The 14,877-nt window shown below is 44.5% G+C and overlaps 1 protein-coding gene across 1 annotated transcript in view; it reads left to right on the plus strand.

Moving 5' to 3' along the window:
- The first annotated feature begins 3,988 nt into the window (after positions 1-3,988).
- The window catches only part of TTLL8 (tubulin tyrosine ligase like 8), a 43,732-nt gene continuing 32,843 nt past the window's right edge, over positions 3,989-14,877 (plus strand). Inside the window, exons 1-4 of the mRNA XM_015417885.1 lie at positions 3,989-4,007; positions 7,368-7,459; positions 11,115-11,271; positions 13,104-13,171. Of these exons, the coding sequence (XP_015273371.1) occupies positions 3,989-4,007; positions 7,368-7,459; positions 11,115-11,271; positions 13,104-13,171 (336 nt within the window). The remainder of the gene's footprint in view (positions 4,008-7,367; positions 7,460-11,114; positions 11,272-13,103; positions 13,172-14,877) is intronic.

Below are 14,877 nucleotides of genomic sequence, written 5' to 3' on the forward strand. Positions count from 1 at the left end.
TCCCAGAGGCCTGAACCATGAAAGTCCCAGCAAACTGGAGAGCCTCCCCCCCACCAGCAAGTCCAATTGTCTGCAAAAGTCTTTAAACTGCACTGAACTTGCCTCAGCCCCGTACCGCCACAGGGTTCTTGTTAAAGTCCCTCAACTTAAATCCCTGTGGCTTTCGCAGAGGGGGTCCCCCCCATGGGCAGAGCGAGAGCAGTGTCTCCTCGGAAATAATGGAGAAGGACGACCCAGGGTCTATTTCCATTTTGCAGGGGGACCCCTCTATTAACACCGTTACGTGCACCTTATTGGGGCTATTGGGGGGCAAGTTACATACCTGGTGCTGCTGGTGGAGGGCTGAAAGGGTATGAAGGTCCGTGTGGAGATCTGCCGAGGTCTGGTGGGCTGAAGTCTTCTGGGGCTGTCCATGGGAGCGGCAGACCCTGGCAAGATGGACCGGCTTGTTACAGGAAAAGCAGATGACGTTTCTGAAACGCCAAGCCCGGCATTCATGTGCATCTCCGCAACTGGCACAGGATGACGATGAAGAGGAGGCCTTGGCCGAGGAAGGTCCCACCGGGCAATGCTGCTGTCGGGATGAGCGGCAGCGGACCTGAAGCACTTCCTCGTCTTCGGAGTTATCCGACTCGAGGGCTGCTTGAGTGTGATGGACCGCCTTTACGCGGCGGTCTTGATGTGCCTTTTCATAGGCCGCGGCTTCACGGAGTGCCTTATTTAGGTCCAGGTCATCCTGGCTAACCAGTTTCCTCCAAAGTTTGGGAGACCAAAGAGGAACTGGTTTAGTAAGGCATCCGCCAGGTTGGGAAAAGAGCACCTGGTGGCTGCCCGCCGGAGCCTGACCAAGAACTCGTAAACCAACTCGTCTGGACCCTGGACTCACGCAAAGAAGTCCATGTGCTTAGCAAACGTTGTGGACTTTGGTGAAAGGTGGTTGGACAATGCTTTCACCAACACCACATAGGACTCGTCCTTGGTCTGCTTGGGCGCAATTAGGTCCTTGAGCAGCAAGATGGTGTCTATGCCACAGGACTGGAGGAGGTGTGGCTTCTTCTTACCCGGGTCTACGATGTTGTGGCAGTTGAAGTAGCTCTCCAGGATCTCGAGCCATATCTCCCAGACTCCCACTGTGTGGGGCAGGAGATGTCAAAGGCGGCAATGCTTTCCTGGAATGTAGCCATCTTACTGCTGACACGTGGTGGGTGAAGCTAGGAACGGAGGCAGCGGTGGCTGGCGCGAAGCTTGGAGCGCTGCTGCTCTTGGGGTCAGCAGGGTGAGGTACGGAGCGAGGAGCGGTGCAGTGAGCGGCAACCGGAGAACCAGGGCACAAAGCAGAGCCGCGTGCGGCAGTCTCGGTGCTGGGGCTCAATGCGGTGCTCGTATCTTCGTCTGGGTCGTTGTTCATGGGAGGTAGTATCCCATCCTCGTCGCCAGAGAAAAGTACTCAGACTTACTAGCGATTTCAGCTCTCATACTTTATTTCAGCTCAGAACAAGACAAGAACTACCGGCTCGCAGGCTGTTTATAAGGGCAAACAGCCCACACCCCAATCACACCCCCACACCAGTAATAGGCTATTTACAGTGGCCGAGAGTTCCATAGGCTCTCGGCCTGGAGCCTAGCCCTCTGATTGGGGCGAGCTAGGAGCCACATGGCTCTTTGTTCTTGCGAGTGAAGTTTGGCCTCTTCGCATGACTGCGTGGCAACCTTGCCACGCATGCGATCAGAGCTTGATACATTACAATACCATGCTGTACCAACAAAGCAAAGGAAGTCAGTAATTCTGAGGAAGTTTCAGTGTCAGATTGTGCTGTGGCATGGGAACTGCTCTCGGCCTGGAGCCTAGCCCTCTGATTGGGGCGAGCTAGGAGCCACATGGCTCTTTGTTCTTGCGAGTGAAGTTTGGCCTCTTCGCATGACTGCGTGGCAACCTTGCCACGCATGCGATCAGAGCTTGATACATTACAATACCATGCTGTACCAACAAAGCAAAGGAAGTCAGTAATTCTGAGGAAGTTTCAGTGTCAGATTGTGCTGTGGCATGGGAACTGCTGTTCCATGGGAAAAAAGTTAAAAACCTGATGTACCTGCCCTCAGGTGGGCATGAACCAGTTCTCTGGATTGTAATGGTAAAGGTTATTCTCGCTCGAAAGCTAATCGAATCCAACTCTAGGGGGCAGTGCTCATCTCCATTTCCAAGTCGAAGAGCCAGTGCTGTCCGAAGACGTTTCCATTGTCATGTGGCTGGCATGACTAAACACCGAGGCGCATGAAATGCTGTTACCTTCCCACTGAAGTGGTACCTATTTATCTACTTGCAATTTCTTGCTTTCAAACTACTAGGTTGGCAGGAGCTGGGGCCAGAGACGGCAGCTCATTCCGTCACGTGGTACTAGGGTCTCGAACTGCTGACTTACAGACCTTCTGGTCTGCAGCTCAGCGTCTTAACCTCTGAGCCACCGCGGCATCTCTGGATTGTAGCCATGGTCATAGTTGGACTTGAGTTTGACTTGGTCAATGAATAATTTAGGATCATAAAATGTCTGTGAGTACAGCCTACCTCACAGGGATGTTATGAGGTAAAAGGTGGTGAAGGGAAATCATGTACTCTTTTTGGAGTAGAAGTAGAGTAAATAATAAATTCAAAATAATGGCCTCTTGATTGGCAACAGTCTATGATTTTTAGCCTAATCAATCAGGGGCTGCTGGAGCAGGGTGAGTGTTTGCACCACCCCGCTTGGAGTAATGATTGGTCCCACTTAAGAATTTTAATATAGACTTTTTAATTTTGTGATGTCACAACTTCCATTGTAACAATGTCTTTTTTAGAATACTTCTACTTGAGAAAATGTAAGTGAATGTTGCCTCCCCCCACAAAAGATCTCCAGATTGTACCACCACTCGGCCCACCCAAGATCCCTCCTGGTTCAGTTGTGGGATCTGCATGAAAAACTAGTCCATCAGTGGGGAAGGGGGAATTGTCCTTCCTACTTCTTCAATTCATGGAGTCACACTTCTGGAAGAGAAAAGAGGATTTCTCCCCCTTCTCCTCCTTACTGCAAGCCCCTTGAACTGTGTAGCTATTAGTTTACCCAGGTCCCCAAATCTTGGGAATCCATTCACCAAGTGTTAGAGGGAGTGAAATGTAGGACACAGGTACAGTCCTTGTGTGAGCAGTATCCAACCTACTGTGATTGAGTTTAACAGGGTGTTTAAAGGGTTGTAATTTAAGGAACATATTTTAAATTAAGGGAGATGAACTTAAAAACACGAATGTTCTATGCAGTTAATAAATTTCTAATGCTAACTGTAATGTATCCATCTCTGACCACGTGTGTGGCTAAGTTGCCATGCAGTCATGCAAAGTTGCTGAGCTTCGCTCGCAGTAACAATGGGACAAGCGGATCCTAGCTGGCACCTATCGGTGGGCTAGGCTCCCGGCTGAGAGCCTATGGAACTCTCAGGCACTGTAAACAGCCAATCACTTGTGTGTGGGTGTGTTTTGGGTGTGGGATTGTTGCACATATAAACCGGCCTGTGAGCTGGTTAGAGTTGTCTTGTTCCAAGCTGAAATAAAGTATGAGAGCTGAAATGGCTAGTAAGTCTAAGTCACCTTGAGCGAATTCCAGGACTTCACCCGTTACTACGGAATTCGCCACGTAAGATCGGCCCCGTTCCACCCAGCGACCAATGGCCAAGCCGAACGCATGGTTCGGATGACCAAGGATGCACTCCACCGCTTGGATAGCAAGGACTGGGACTACAAGCTGGCAGCATTCCTCTTTGGCTAGAGAACAACGCCCCACACTGCGACGGGACGCAGCCCAGTGGAGCTGCTCTTGGGCCGGTGCCTGACGACAAGGCTGGATCGCCTTCATCCCGATTGAGGCCCGGAAGAAGAACCGGCCATGGAGTCACCTGAGGCAGCCACAGGGTTTTTTCCCAAGGACCCGGTCTACACCCGGAACTATGCACAAGGACCGCCATGGATTCCGGCCCGGGTGGTGAGAGTCCGGGGACCCAGGTCGTACGAGGTCTCCAGCGAGGACGGGCAGATTCTACACCACCACATCGATCAGCTGCGGCGGCGGGTACTGCCACCCTTGCCAGGCACAATGAGGCAACCCCTGATTCTCCTACAGACAGCCTGACCATGCCCCGAGAAGCAGAGCTACCATCACCACGGCCGCCAACACCACCCATCTCGCAGCCAAGTGCAATGGTGTCACATGGGAACTGTGGCGGCGGGTACTGCCATACGACCCGGAGGACTTTGAGGACCCCAACACTCCGGAAACTCCCACTCCACCTCAGCTACCGGACACCCTTGCCAGGCAAAATGAGGCAACCCCTGATTCTCCTACAGACAGCCCGACCGTGCCCCAAGAAACAGAGCTACCAGCACCACGGCCGCCAACACCGCCCATCTCGCAGCCGAGTGCAACAGTGTCACTTTCTGCCCTGGTTCCCATGCCTCGCCGCTCAACGAGGACCCGTAAAGCACCCTCCTATTTGCAGGACTTTGTGTGTGTGTGTCTTTTGGACCAAGGGGGGAGGGGTGTAATGTATCCATCTCTAACCGCATGTGTGGCTAAGTCGCCACGCGGTCATGCGAAGCGGCCGAGCTTCGCTCGCAGTAACAATGGGACAAGCGGATCCTAGCCGGCACCTATTGGCGGGCTAGGCTTCCAGCCGAGAGCCTATGGAACTCTCGGCCACTGTAAATAGTCAATCACTTGTGTGTGGGTGTGTTTTGGGTGTGGGATTGTTGCACATGTAAACTGGCCTGTGAGTTGGTTAGAGTTGTCTTGTTCCAAGCTGAAATAAAGTATGAGAGCTGAAATGGCTAGTAAGTCTCAGTACTTTTCACTAACCATGCATAGATGATTAGATGTACCTAAGATTCTTGAGTTTTCTTAGAAGCCTCTTCTGGAAATGTAGCATCCCCACCTAGCAAGGAAGGCTTGCCTATGGCCCTGTAATCAAGAGGGCTCAACCCATGCCCTTACCTGAATAGCCCAGGCTAGCCCAATCCCATCAGATCTCGGAAGCTAAGCAGATTCGGCCTTGGCTAGTATTTGAAAGTGCAAGGATGTCTCCAAGGACTACCAGGGTTGTGACGCAGAGGCAGGCTATGGCAAACCACCTCTGAAATGTCTCTTGCCTTAAAAACATGTCTAGCCCACCACCTAGTGGTGCATAATGCTAAAAAAGCTAGAGCTTCTAACTGCCAGACAATCTTAGGATCTTCCGACTATTCTCCACACAATGCCATATGATAATTATTATTAATTATTAACCCATGGTTAAATAAGGCAAAATCAATTACAAGAGCTCCTTTTCTGGTAAGAAATACATGAGTCACAGACGTGAAACTGATTAATACTATAAGGCTTTTCTTATCGTTTCCCCTGCTTCGTGTAGCTGGATGTTCCTCTAGTTTTCTTAATGGCCTTTCCACCTCATTTCCCTCTTCACCATGAAACCAAACCCATTGACTCACAAGCATGAGTGTAACTTTGCAAAAATAAATTTACAGGCTTACCTCATTTGCAAGGAAAAATTCCAGTGTTACGATCAGGAAAGCTTCACAATTCATTATAAACCCACAGTGATTTAAGGTCAAGAAGGAGGTGTAACTGAATCAACCTGGGGTCTCCTGCACATGTAATTAAGGATCGCTGATCCAGGAGAGCAATCCCACAACAACCCTTTCCAAAATGACCTCAGAAATAGAATCCTTCAGCCTCTTCAGCTGCAGCCAGCGTGGAATGTTCCTCATTGTAAATGTATTTGTTTCCACATTTCTCCCTTGGCAACATTCCAAAAGTGGAAACGCTCCAATAAAGCTGCATTCTATGTGGGGCAGTGAAGTAGAAACTAGGGAATAAGGCTGTGCAAAGGATTTTACTTGAGTTGTATTGTTCTTTAAGATATCTGAAAAAAATGTACATTGACTAGGATCATGTAGTCTGACACGGGAAGGCACGAATGATCGTGGATATTTCCCTCGTTCTCTTCCCTCCCACAGTCCCTTCCAGTTGAGGGAAAGCTAATTTCTGGGTTTGTAGGATCCATGGGGACTAAGAGCCACATGGGTTAGGATTGCCAAATCCAGGCTGAGAAATTCCTGGAGATTTGGGGAGTTAAGCCTGGGGGAGGCAGAGTTTGGGGAGGGGAGGGTGCTCACTGTGGTATAATGCCACAGAGTCCATCCTCCCCAGCTGTTGTTTTCATCTGGAGATCAGCTGTAATTTCAGGGCTCATCTGGATGTTGGTAATCCTGGCTAGGGGCGGCATTGAGGAGGTGAAGCTGGCACTCCCCCCCCCCATGCCTCTCCCCATCCTGCATATCCCCATGAATCCCACAACTCTAGGGATCCATTTTCTCAGGGTCAAAAAGGGCTGCTGTGGGGAGGGGAACACAGAAAGAATCCCCAGTCCTTGCATACATGGATGTATGTATTTGGGCTTTCTGTTATTTTATTTATTTCCATTTCCATTCTGTTCAATGGGAGAAACATTTATACCTGTAACCAGTGTTCCCTCTAAGCTGAGTTGGTGTGAGCTAGCACATAGTTTTTTAGACTCTAGCTCACACATTTTTGTCTTGGCTCAGGAAGGACGGGGCTCCAGAGCAAACTCAGTCATGCAGCTGCCAAATCACCTGCTCACAACTTTAATGCCAGTAGCTCACAAAGTAGAATTTTTGCTCACAAGACTCCACAGTTTAGAGGGAACATTGCCTGTAACTTTTTTTTTTTTGATTTTTCACCCAACTGGGATTCTTAAGGGGCAATAACTCTCATCATGACTTCGTGAGATGTTCCATGCAAATTGCATGCACATAGGAAAAAGCATACCCATTTTAGAGGCAAGGAAGATTCTTATATGCACAGGACAAAGGAGCTTGGAATTGACAAGTGAGTGTTATCCTGGGATCCTCCTCTGGGCCATGGAGAGAGTGAGTGTCCTTTAAAAAACACAACAGAATATTCCTTAGAGGAGCATTAAACCTTTTCCCCACCAATACTGATTTACTGATGCACAGATATTGAAAAAGTCTAATATTTTATAGGAAAATTAAATACAAAGAAATAGAGAATGGTACAAAAATAAAGAATGATGGGTATCACTTGCACAAAGAAGCAAAATGGAAATGTGGGGTTTTGGGTCAAACGAATGAGAATGAAAAATTTGAAATGTTCCATCTACCTAGCACTAAATTTTTGTTTCTGTCCAGGTTATGAATGCACAGGAATGAGTACTGAAACATAGATTTATTCAATAATCTAATTGTGAATTCCTCTTTTTGCATTTAACACTTTCTGCAAAAGGTAATCTGACAATATTTTTATTTTTAGATCTAACCCAGAAAGCTGTGGATGAATTGCCACCACCACCCAAAATAGACAAATACAAGCTGGCGAGATTTTTAACGGAAAAGGCCATCAGGGTATATATGATTAGCAGCATGTTTTTATTAACACTGTTTTTTAAATTATTTATTGCATTTTTGCCCTACCCATCAGCCTCATTTGTTGATTTTATGACCACAAAATTAACCAACATGAATAAAAGGGTTGTCTCTCCTGATATGATCAGGTGGCAATTGTGTTCTTTACAACAGGGTCTTCTAGCAGTTCCTCTGCTCTCAAGAATATGATGTGTTATAGACTGGGCCCTCTGTTGTTGCCCCGATGCTGTGGAACAGCCTCTGGGAAAGGATGAGGCAGGCACCTACCCTTGGGCCTTCTAATGGGGCTGCAAAACAGACCTGTTTAAGAAGAAGAAGAAGAAGAGATTGGATTTATTCCCCGCCCTTCACTACCCAAAGGTGTCTCAGAGTGGCTTACAAACTCCTTTCCCTTCCCCTCCCCACAACAGACACCCTGTGAGGTGGGTGGGGCTGAGAGAACTCTAACACAAACTGCTCTTTTTCAAGGACAGCTGTGCCAGAGCTTGCGACTGACCCAAGGTCACATCAGCAGGTGCAAGTGGAGGAGTGGGGAATCAAACCCGGTTCTCCCAGATTAGAGTCCGCACACTTAACCACTACACCAAGTTTATGGGTTAGCACGGAGGTTATCGATGTGGGCTGTGGTATATCTGCTTAATGGTGTCTATATAATAATTTTAAATACATCCTTTTCTAATGTTGACAGTATAAGTTAATTCTTTTTTCTTCTGCAGCCTGTGTCATTCAATAAGTGCATGTACTGATTTTTCCCTTATCCACAGTTTCCATTCCCCCCCCCCAGCAATGAGAATGTTGCCAATGCGCTAAGGGTGCTAAGGTTCTTTGACTTGTGTGGCTAGCCGATAAACCACACAGTTAAAACAATCATCCAGGCGCAAAGGGTAACAAAAGTATTTTTATTCTAATAAGGAGCACCTCATGGCTAAAACTCAGCGTGGGTGTTCAATGAGCAAATACAGAAAGCAGACTTATATACTCTTCTTGCTCCTTCTCACTTTACATCATAACTGACATAACTTAGACATGCTCAGTTCAGTTTTCTTTGTCTGGCCAGTCATCAATCACATATTTGACACACAGGATGTTACTTGGCTGTGTCTCAACTCCCACAATGCAGGTGCAGTGCTCATTATATTTGACTGATCTTATTTACTTTTTTTGGCCATACTCCCAGACTCCTTTCAACTTTGAACAAACTCTCCGGCTGAGTTCATTTTCAGTATGAAACTCATTCTGTTACAAAATTGGTTTTCTTATATTTATACAGGCATATATGTTACAAAAACACCTTTGCTGGCATTTTGTGATCTATCTCTATTAAAGAATACATGAATACATTGAATTTCTAGAAAAATACAGTATTATAGCATTGTTTTATCAATTAAACTCTTATATGTACACTTTTCTAATGCTGTAAAGTGGCCTATGTCATAAAGCTTCTGTAGACACATTATTATTCATTTTTGGTTCATCAGGGAATTTTATAGAATATTTTTGGTTATCCTATAAAGTTATTTCTAGATTAAAGCTTTTAATTTGTAAAATACATAGCTCATTCTAGCCAGCAGAGGGTCCTCTTTTACATTACAAATTCTGTACTTGTTAATTGGCTTTTGGCAGGTGTGCATGATTGGTCTCTGTGACATCATCTTCTCGGTATTAGCTTGATATTCCTTAAAAACTTATGATTGATTACTTTGTTTTCTCAAACCTTTTGGAACATCTCCTTTTAAATTAGCTTGTTTAATTGACCTGTCCATGATTTATGTACTTTCATGTTGGCTGGAGTCCCCATACACCTGGCCCAGCTCTTGGTCATTTTCCAACTCTTGCTCTTGTCAACAGCTTGTTAGCTTTAAACACAGCTCCTCAAAACATAACTACTTCTTTCTTATACAGAAACATTTTATCCATAAGCTTAATAACCTTCTATAGCAGAGCTTAAAATTAATAAATAGTTGCTTTTACAAATATTTTATACCTATTCAGCCTTAAACATAACATAAAGTTCTAAAAACACACAATTAGAGCAAGAGAAAGGATTTCTCTCTGTTACAGTATCCTTTTGTTCACCCCAATTAGGCTCTTCTCTTTGAAATAAAGGATTGAACAATAAATCTTATCCTTGGCAGTGGTGCTTTCCAATTAGAACTCCTTTCACTGGCATTACACCTATTTAATTCATTAAATAGAGCTTTCTGTTATTCCAGTTAAAAATGCAAACAGAGTCTTTTTCTTCTTTAAAATAATAAGCTAAAAAGGCGAATATATATAGATATTCCTTATAGACTCCAATAGTACAATATCCCAAACTTAAAGAGTAAACATAATCGTAATGCGTTTTATAGTTGTTGTTTGCATGCTTGGCTTAAGACCTTGGGTCAATGAAGCTAATAAATGAAATGGAAAATGGAGTAAACATAATCTGGGTTTCCCTTATTTAAAGTTGCTAAAACTCACAAACCACTGCAATAAACTTTTCACCTATATTTGGAACTTTTAAAAACATCTTCTAATTCTCTTTGAAGCAAAAGGATTCCACCATAAATCATGAAATTGTGACAGTTCTTAATTGGAAATTGGCAGAGTTAACAGGGGAGAAACACCTGTACGTAACTCCCAATTATAATGAGCTTTTCTTTGAAACAAGGACTGGAACATGTCAATTAAAAATGATTTAAACCACCTGCTTTTATAATAGTGTTTAGTGATTTAAACTGCTCACCAACTCCACCAGGAATCCCAAAGACCTTCCCCCCAAAGGTTCCTGTAAAACAGCAATAATCAATAGAAAATCACTTGAACCCTCCAATTGTCCTCTACAAGAATGTAAATCATTAACTATCATAAAATCATATAATTTTAAACAATTCCATTTAGATGTTTCACATGAAATGACTAGGGTACCTAACTTTGGCTTTGAACATTCCTGGAGATTTGGGGCCAGTGCCTGGGGAGGGCAAAGGTTGGTGGGGGGTGGGAATCAAACGGGGATTTGATACCATGCAGTCCACCTTCTGAAGCTGCCATTTTCTCCAGGAGATCTGATTTGGAAATCATGTGCAATTCCAGGAAAACAACAAGTCCTACCTGGATGTTAGCAACCCTAGAAATGGAGAAATGGGACTTTACATTCTCCCCAGAAGAGTATATATGGCTAATGTAAATAAAAGCTGCCTAAGACAACAAAAACTGTCTAAGGCATAAAATACCACAGTGAACAAGGAGTGTTACAAAGGTAGAGGACACTGCACTAAAGAAAGGGAGGTGATACGTACAATAAACATTGCAATAGGCTACAATATTATCCGTTACAGCAGAGACCTCCTGAGCTGTTCCATTATATTACTGCTCTAATCCCTCCTGAATATTGATGTTTTGTACATTCTGCAAAATGACAGAAATGCTGGGCCTTCCTGACCACCTCAGCAAGTCAGAGTAGACCATACTGACCTTGATAGAGCAAAGGTCTGACTCAGGTCCATGTGTTCATGTCAAAGTGATTGCCAAACTGCTGTAGATTGCCAAACACCAAAACAGCTGTAGATTGAATGTAGGTAAAGCAAGCTTGAACCTATTCATCGATCTCCTTTCATATTGACTGAAGTGTTGTGTTTGCTTTTGATTTTAGGAAAAAAAAATATTTACCATCTCTGGACCTTACCCTGTAATCCGTAATTCTTTAAGGAAAAGAGGGTGGGTGGAAAGAAAGTACCCCCTTAAATATGATGCTCAGGAACATAAAGAAGATGGGAATGAAACAGAACGTGACAATGGTGGGAAAAACGGTAGGAGCTTAAATAGCTTTTCATTTGCTTCGACGTTGGCATATAAGCCTTGGAAACAAAATTTTCAAATTTCACTTCCATATTCTGATTTTTTTTTTAATTAAAACTAAGCATGGGTATAGCGGTTGTCTTTGAAGGTTGCTTAAATGCTTAAATGAAAATGCTTAAAAATGCATATGAATTTTTTACAGGCTTACTCCTCTACCCCTAGAAGATTAAAAACTGCCCATGTGTCTTCATTAGCCATTGTGTTAGTTGTGATGTAACAGAATGTCCATAAACATTCCAATTGGTTAAGGAGAGATGGTTACTCTTGGAATGCCAAAAAAATCTGTGCAGTTGCGATCTGGGATGGAAAAGTTACGTTGGCTCACCTCATAAAGCCCCTGTAGGATAGAAAGACCTGTTTGCTTTTACTATAAAGATAAGAATTTCACACATTTCTGCAAACATTTGACTTTCAGTGGACATGAATTCTGCATTGTGGGGCTGGCTTCCTTCACTTGCTTAGTTTCTAAGAAAATGTTGTGGGGCTTAAGCTAATAAGGAAGATGGAGCTCTGACTTCTTATCTCAAAGGTATAGGTCACAAGACTCAAGATGGTTATCAGGAACTGAGAGAAAGAGAGTTGATATATACTCTACTCAAAGGTTTTGTATATGTTTTAAGACTGACTCTTTACGCTGAAAACAGTCTCTGGGGCTCAGGCTTGGTGAACTTGAGTTCAAATGAATCTCTGCCTCCATCTCATAATGGGTGTTTCTGGTAAAACCTTTACTATTTATAAGACAGCAGTGACACTCTGGGAATGGGTGACACTCTGGGAATCTAGGGAGGAATCGCATCTGAACCTGGAAGTTATGGGTGATGCTCTAGAAATCCTCCCATATCTTTATGGTCTTTACCATAGTTATTTGGGGGGATTCCTTGAGCACCATCAATCACTTCCAGGTTTGGATGAAATCCCCCCCCACACACACACATAGATACACACACTTTCTCCTGCTGAGACAATTAGCATTGTTGGGTGAGTGAGTGAATCAGCAGGCAGATGGCAACCCTTGCTAGGACATGGGCTTTTGTTGTGGTAGGTCCAGTCCTCTAGAATGGCCTATCAGAGTGGGTATGGTGGGCATCTTCACTTTTCGCATTCAGGAAGGCATGCAAAACAATTTTATTTCAGAGGGCATTTGATGAAAATAAACTGCTTTGGCAGATTTGACTGCATTTTTAATGTGTGCATTTTATACTTGTGCATTTTTAAAAGTCTATTAAAGGACTGCTATGTTGTTTTTATGGAGCTGCGGTGGCTCAAGTGGTTAAGATGCTGAACTGCAGGCTGTGGAAGGTCGGTAGTTCAGCAGTTCGATACCTGAGTTGCCGCATGACGGAGTGAGCTCCCGTCTCTAGTTCCAGCTCTTGTCAACCTAGCAGTTCGAAATCAAGAAACTGCAAGTAGATAAATAGGTACCACTTCAGTGGTAAGGTAACAGCGTTCCGTGTGCCTTGGTGTTTAGTCATGCCGGCAACATGACCACGGAAATGTCTTTGGACAGCGCTGGCTCTTCGGCTTTGAAACAGAGATGAGCACCACAACCCTAGAGTCAGATTCAACTGGCTTTCGAGCAAGGGAACCTTTACCTTTATGTTGTTTTTGCAACTTGGTGCTCCCCTGTTAGCTGCATTGAGTCTGAGTAGATAAGGCAGGATATTAAATCTATTAAACAAACAAACAAATATTCTTAGAAATGTTGTTTACCTCGCTTTGCTGCAGCCTGTTTGTCTATAGTACACTTATTGCTGTTCTGTTGTTTTATACAATTTCCTTGAAGAAAGCAAACCTGCCCTACGTGAAGAGGAAATTCCTTATAACAATTCAGGTGACATCCATGAAATAATGGTAAGATTACTGAAGTAATTATTGTAACATTTTGTTTTTGGGGGTATTATTTCCTTGACATCTGATTGTGCACTAAAACAATAGGTAGTGCAGAAATCTCTTGCATCCTTCCATGAAAAGACTGCAGGGCTAGATTTAGTCCAGTGTTCCTTAAATTTCTGATCATCAAGTACACGTATACTGATTTACACTCAAAATCACATCCCAGATTATTTACATTTAGAATGTGTAAAAACAGAAATTAACTACAGTCCAAGCCAAATATGCACTGGGAATTCTGTCTCTGGAATAGAGATTAAAAAAACAACAACACTCAATTCTCAGGCATGTAATTATGGATATCCTCCCCCTCCACCACCAAAGGAAACAAATTCAAAATGGACTCACTCAAGGGCTTTTTTTCTGCATGGGGACTCACAGGCAACCAGCCAAGCCAGTTCAAGGCTCCATGTGGGCATGCCAGCTCCCCCCCCAAAGCAAAAAATTCAAAACAGACTCACTCAAGGGCTTTTTTTCTGCACGGGGACTCACAGGCAACCAGCCAAGCCAGTTCAAGGCTCCATGTGGGCATGCCAGCTCCCCACCACCACCAAAACAAACAAATTCAAAACGGACTCACTCAAGGGCTTTTTTTTCTGCACGGGGACTCACAGGCAACCAGCCAAGCCAGTTCAAGGCTCCAGTTCGGGAACCTTGGGACGGGGTGGCCAGACCTCCCTGGGCGCCGCGGATCTCTGTGGCCCTGGGAAGCACAGGGAGAGGTAGTTGGGCCTCCCGGGGCGCCGCAGATCTCCGCGCCCCTGGAAGCCCCGCCCCCTGGGCTTTTCACTCCCAGAGCGGCGCTCCAGAGAGCTCCGGCCCCATCAGACCCCTGATGGTACCACAAAACATGTCTGGCTTGACCCTACCTGCCATGGAATCTGCCAGGGCTGTTTCAAGGTATTCTGAAACTTCCTGCAAGATATAATTTTGCTGCCATATTTTATTTATATTTAGATTTATATCCCACCCCTTCCCTGGGCCACAGGGCTTGGGGCCCCTCACAACAATCTATCAAGAAAGATAAAACATACTTACAAAAACATTACGGTCCATAAAACAGCACCCTGGGTCAAGCATAGGGTTGCCAGCTCTGGATTGGGAAATACCCAGATATTTTGGGGGTGGAGCTTGGAGAGAGCAATGTTTGAGGAGCAGAGGGACCACAGCAGGGTTTGTCATAGAGTCCACCCTCAAAAAACAACCATATTCTCCAGGGGAAATTATCTTGATCGAGATCAATTGTAATAGCAGGAGATCTTCAGGTGCTACCTGGAGGTTACAACAAAACACACAGGAAACATGGCAAGGTTGAGCAAACGTAGAAAAACACCATGTTAGAACAAAACACACAATACTATTATGCTATTATCTTCATATATTGATATAAATAATATACTTGTATACGATAGGGACCCTAGTGTATCTTATTCATTATAGTACAAAAGCCTAAAGAACATTATATATCTAGTAGAAAAGACCACAGCTACAGAGACAGGTTTCAGCGCTGTAGACTATCTTGCTTCTGATGAGAGACTGTTGAGAGATGCAGCAGTCATCAATGATGAAAGATGCAGCAGGCTGTTATACTTTCCAAAAAGAGATACAGCAAGCAGCTAAGCGACAAGCCACCCAGGCAAAAATTGTGTGTTTTGAGAGAGTCTTCT

Source organism: Gekko japonicus, unplaced genomic scaffold (assembly GCF_001447785.1).
Source record: "Gekko japonicus isolate JY-2015 unplaced genomic scaffold, Gekko_japonicus_V1.1 scaffold528, whole genome shotgun sequence".
Lineage (NCBI taxonomy): Eukaryota > Metazoa > Chordata > Lepidosauria > Squamata > Gekkonidae > Gekko > Gekko japonicus.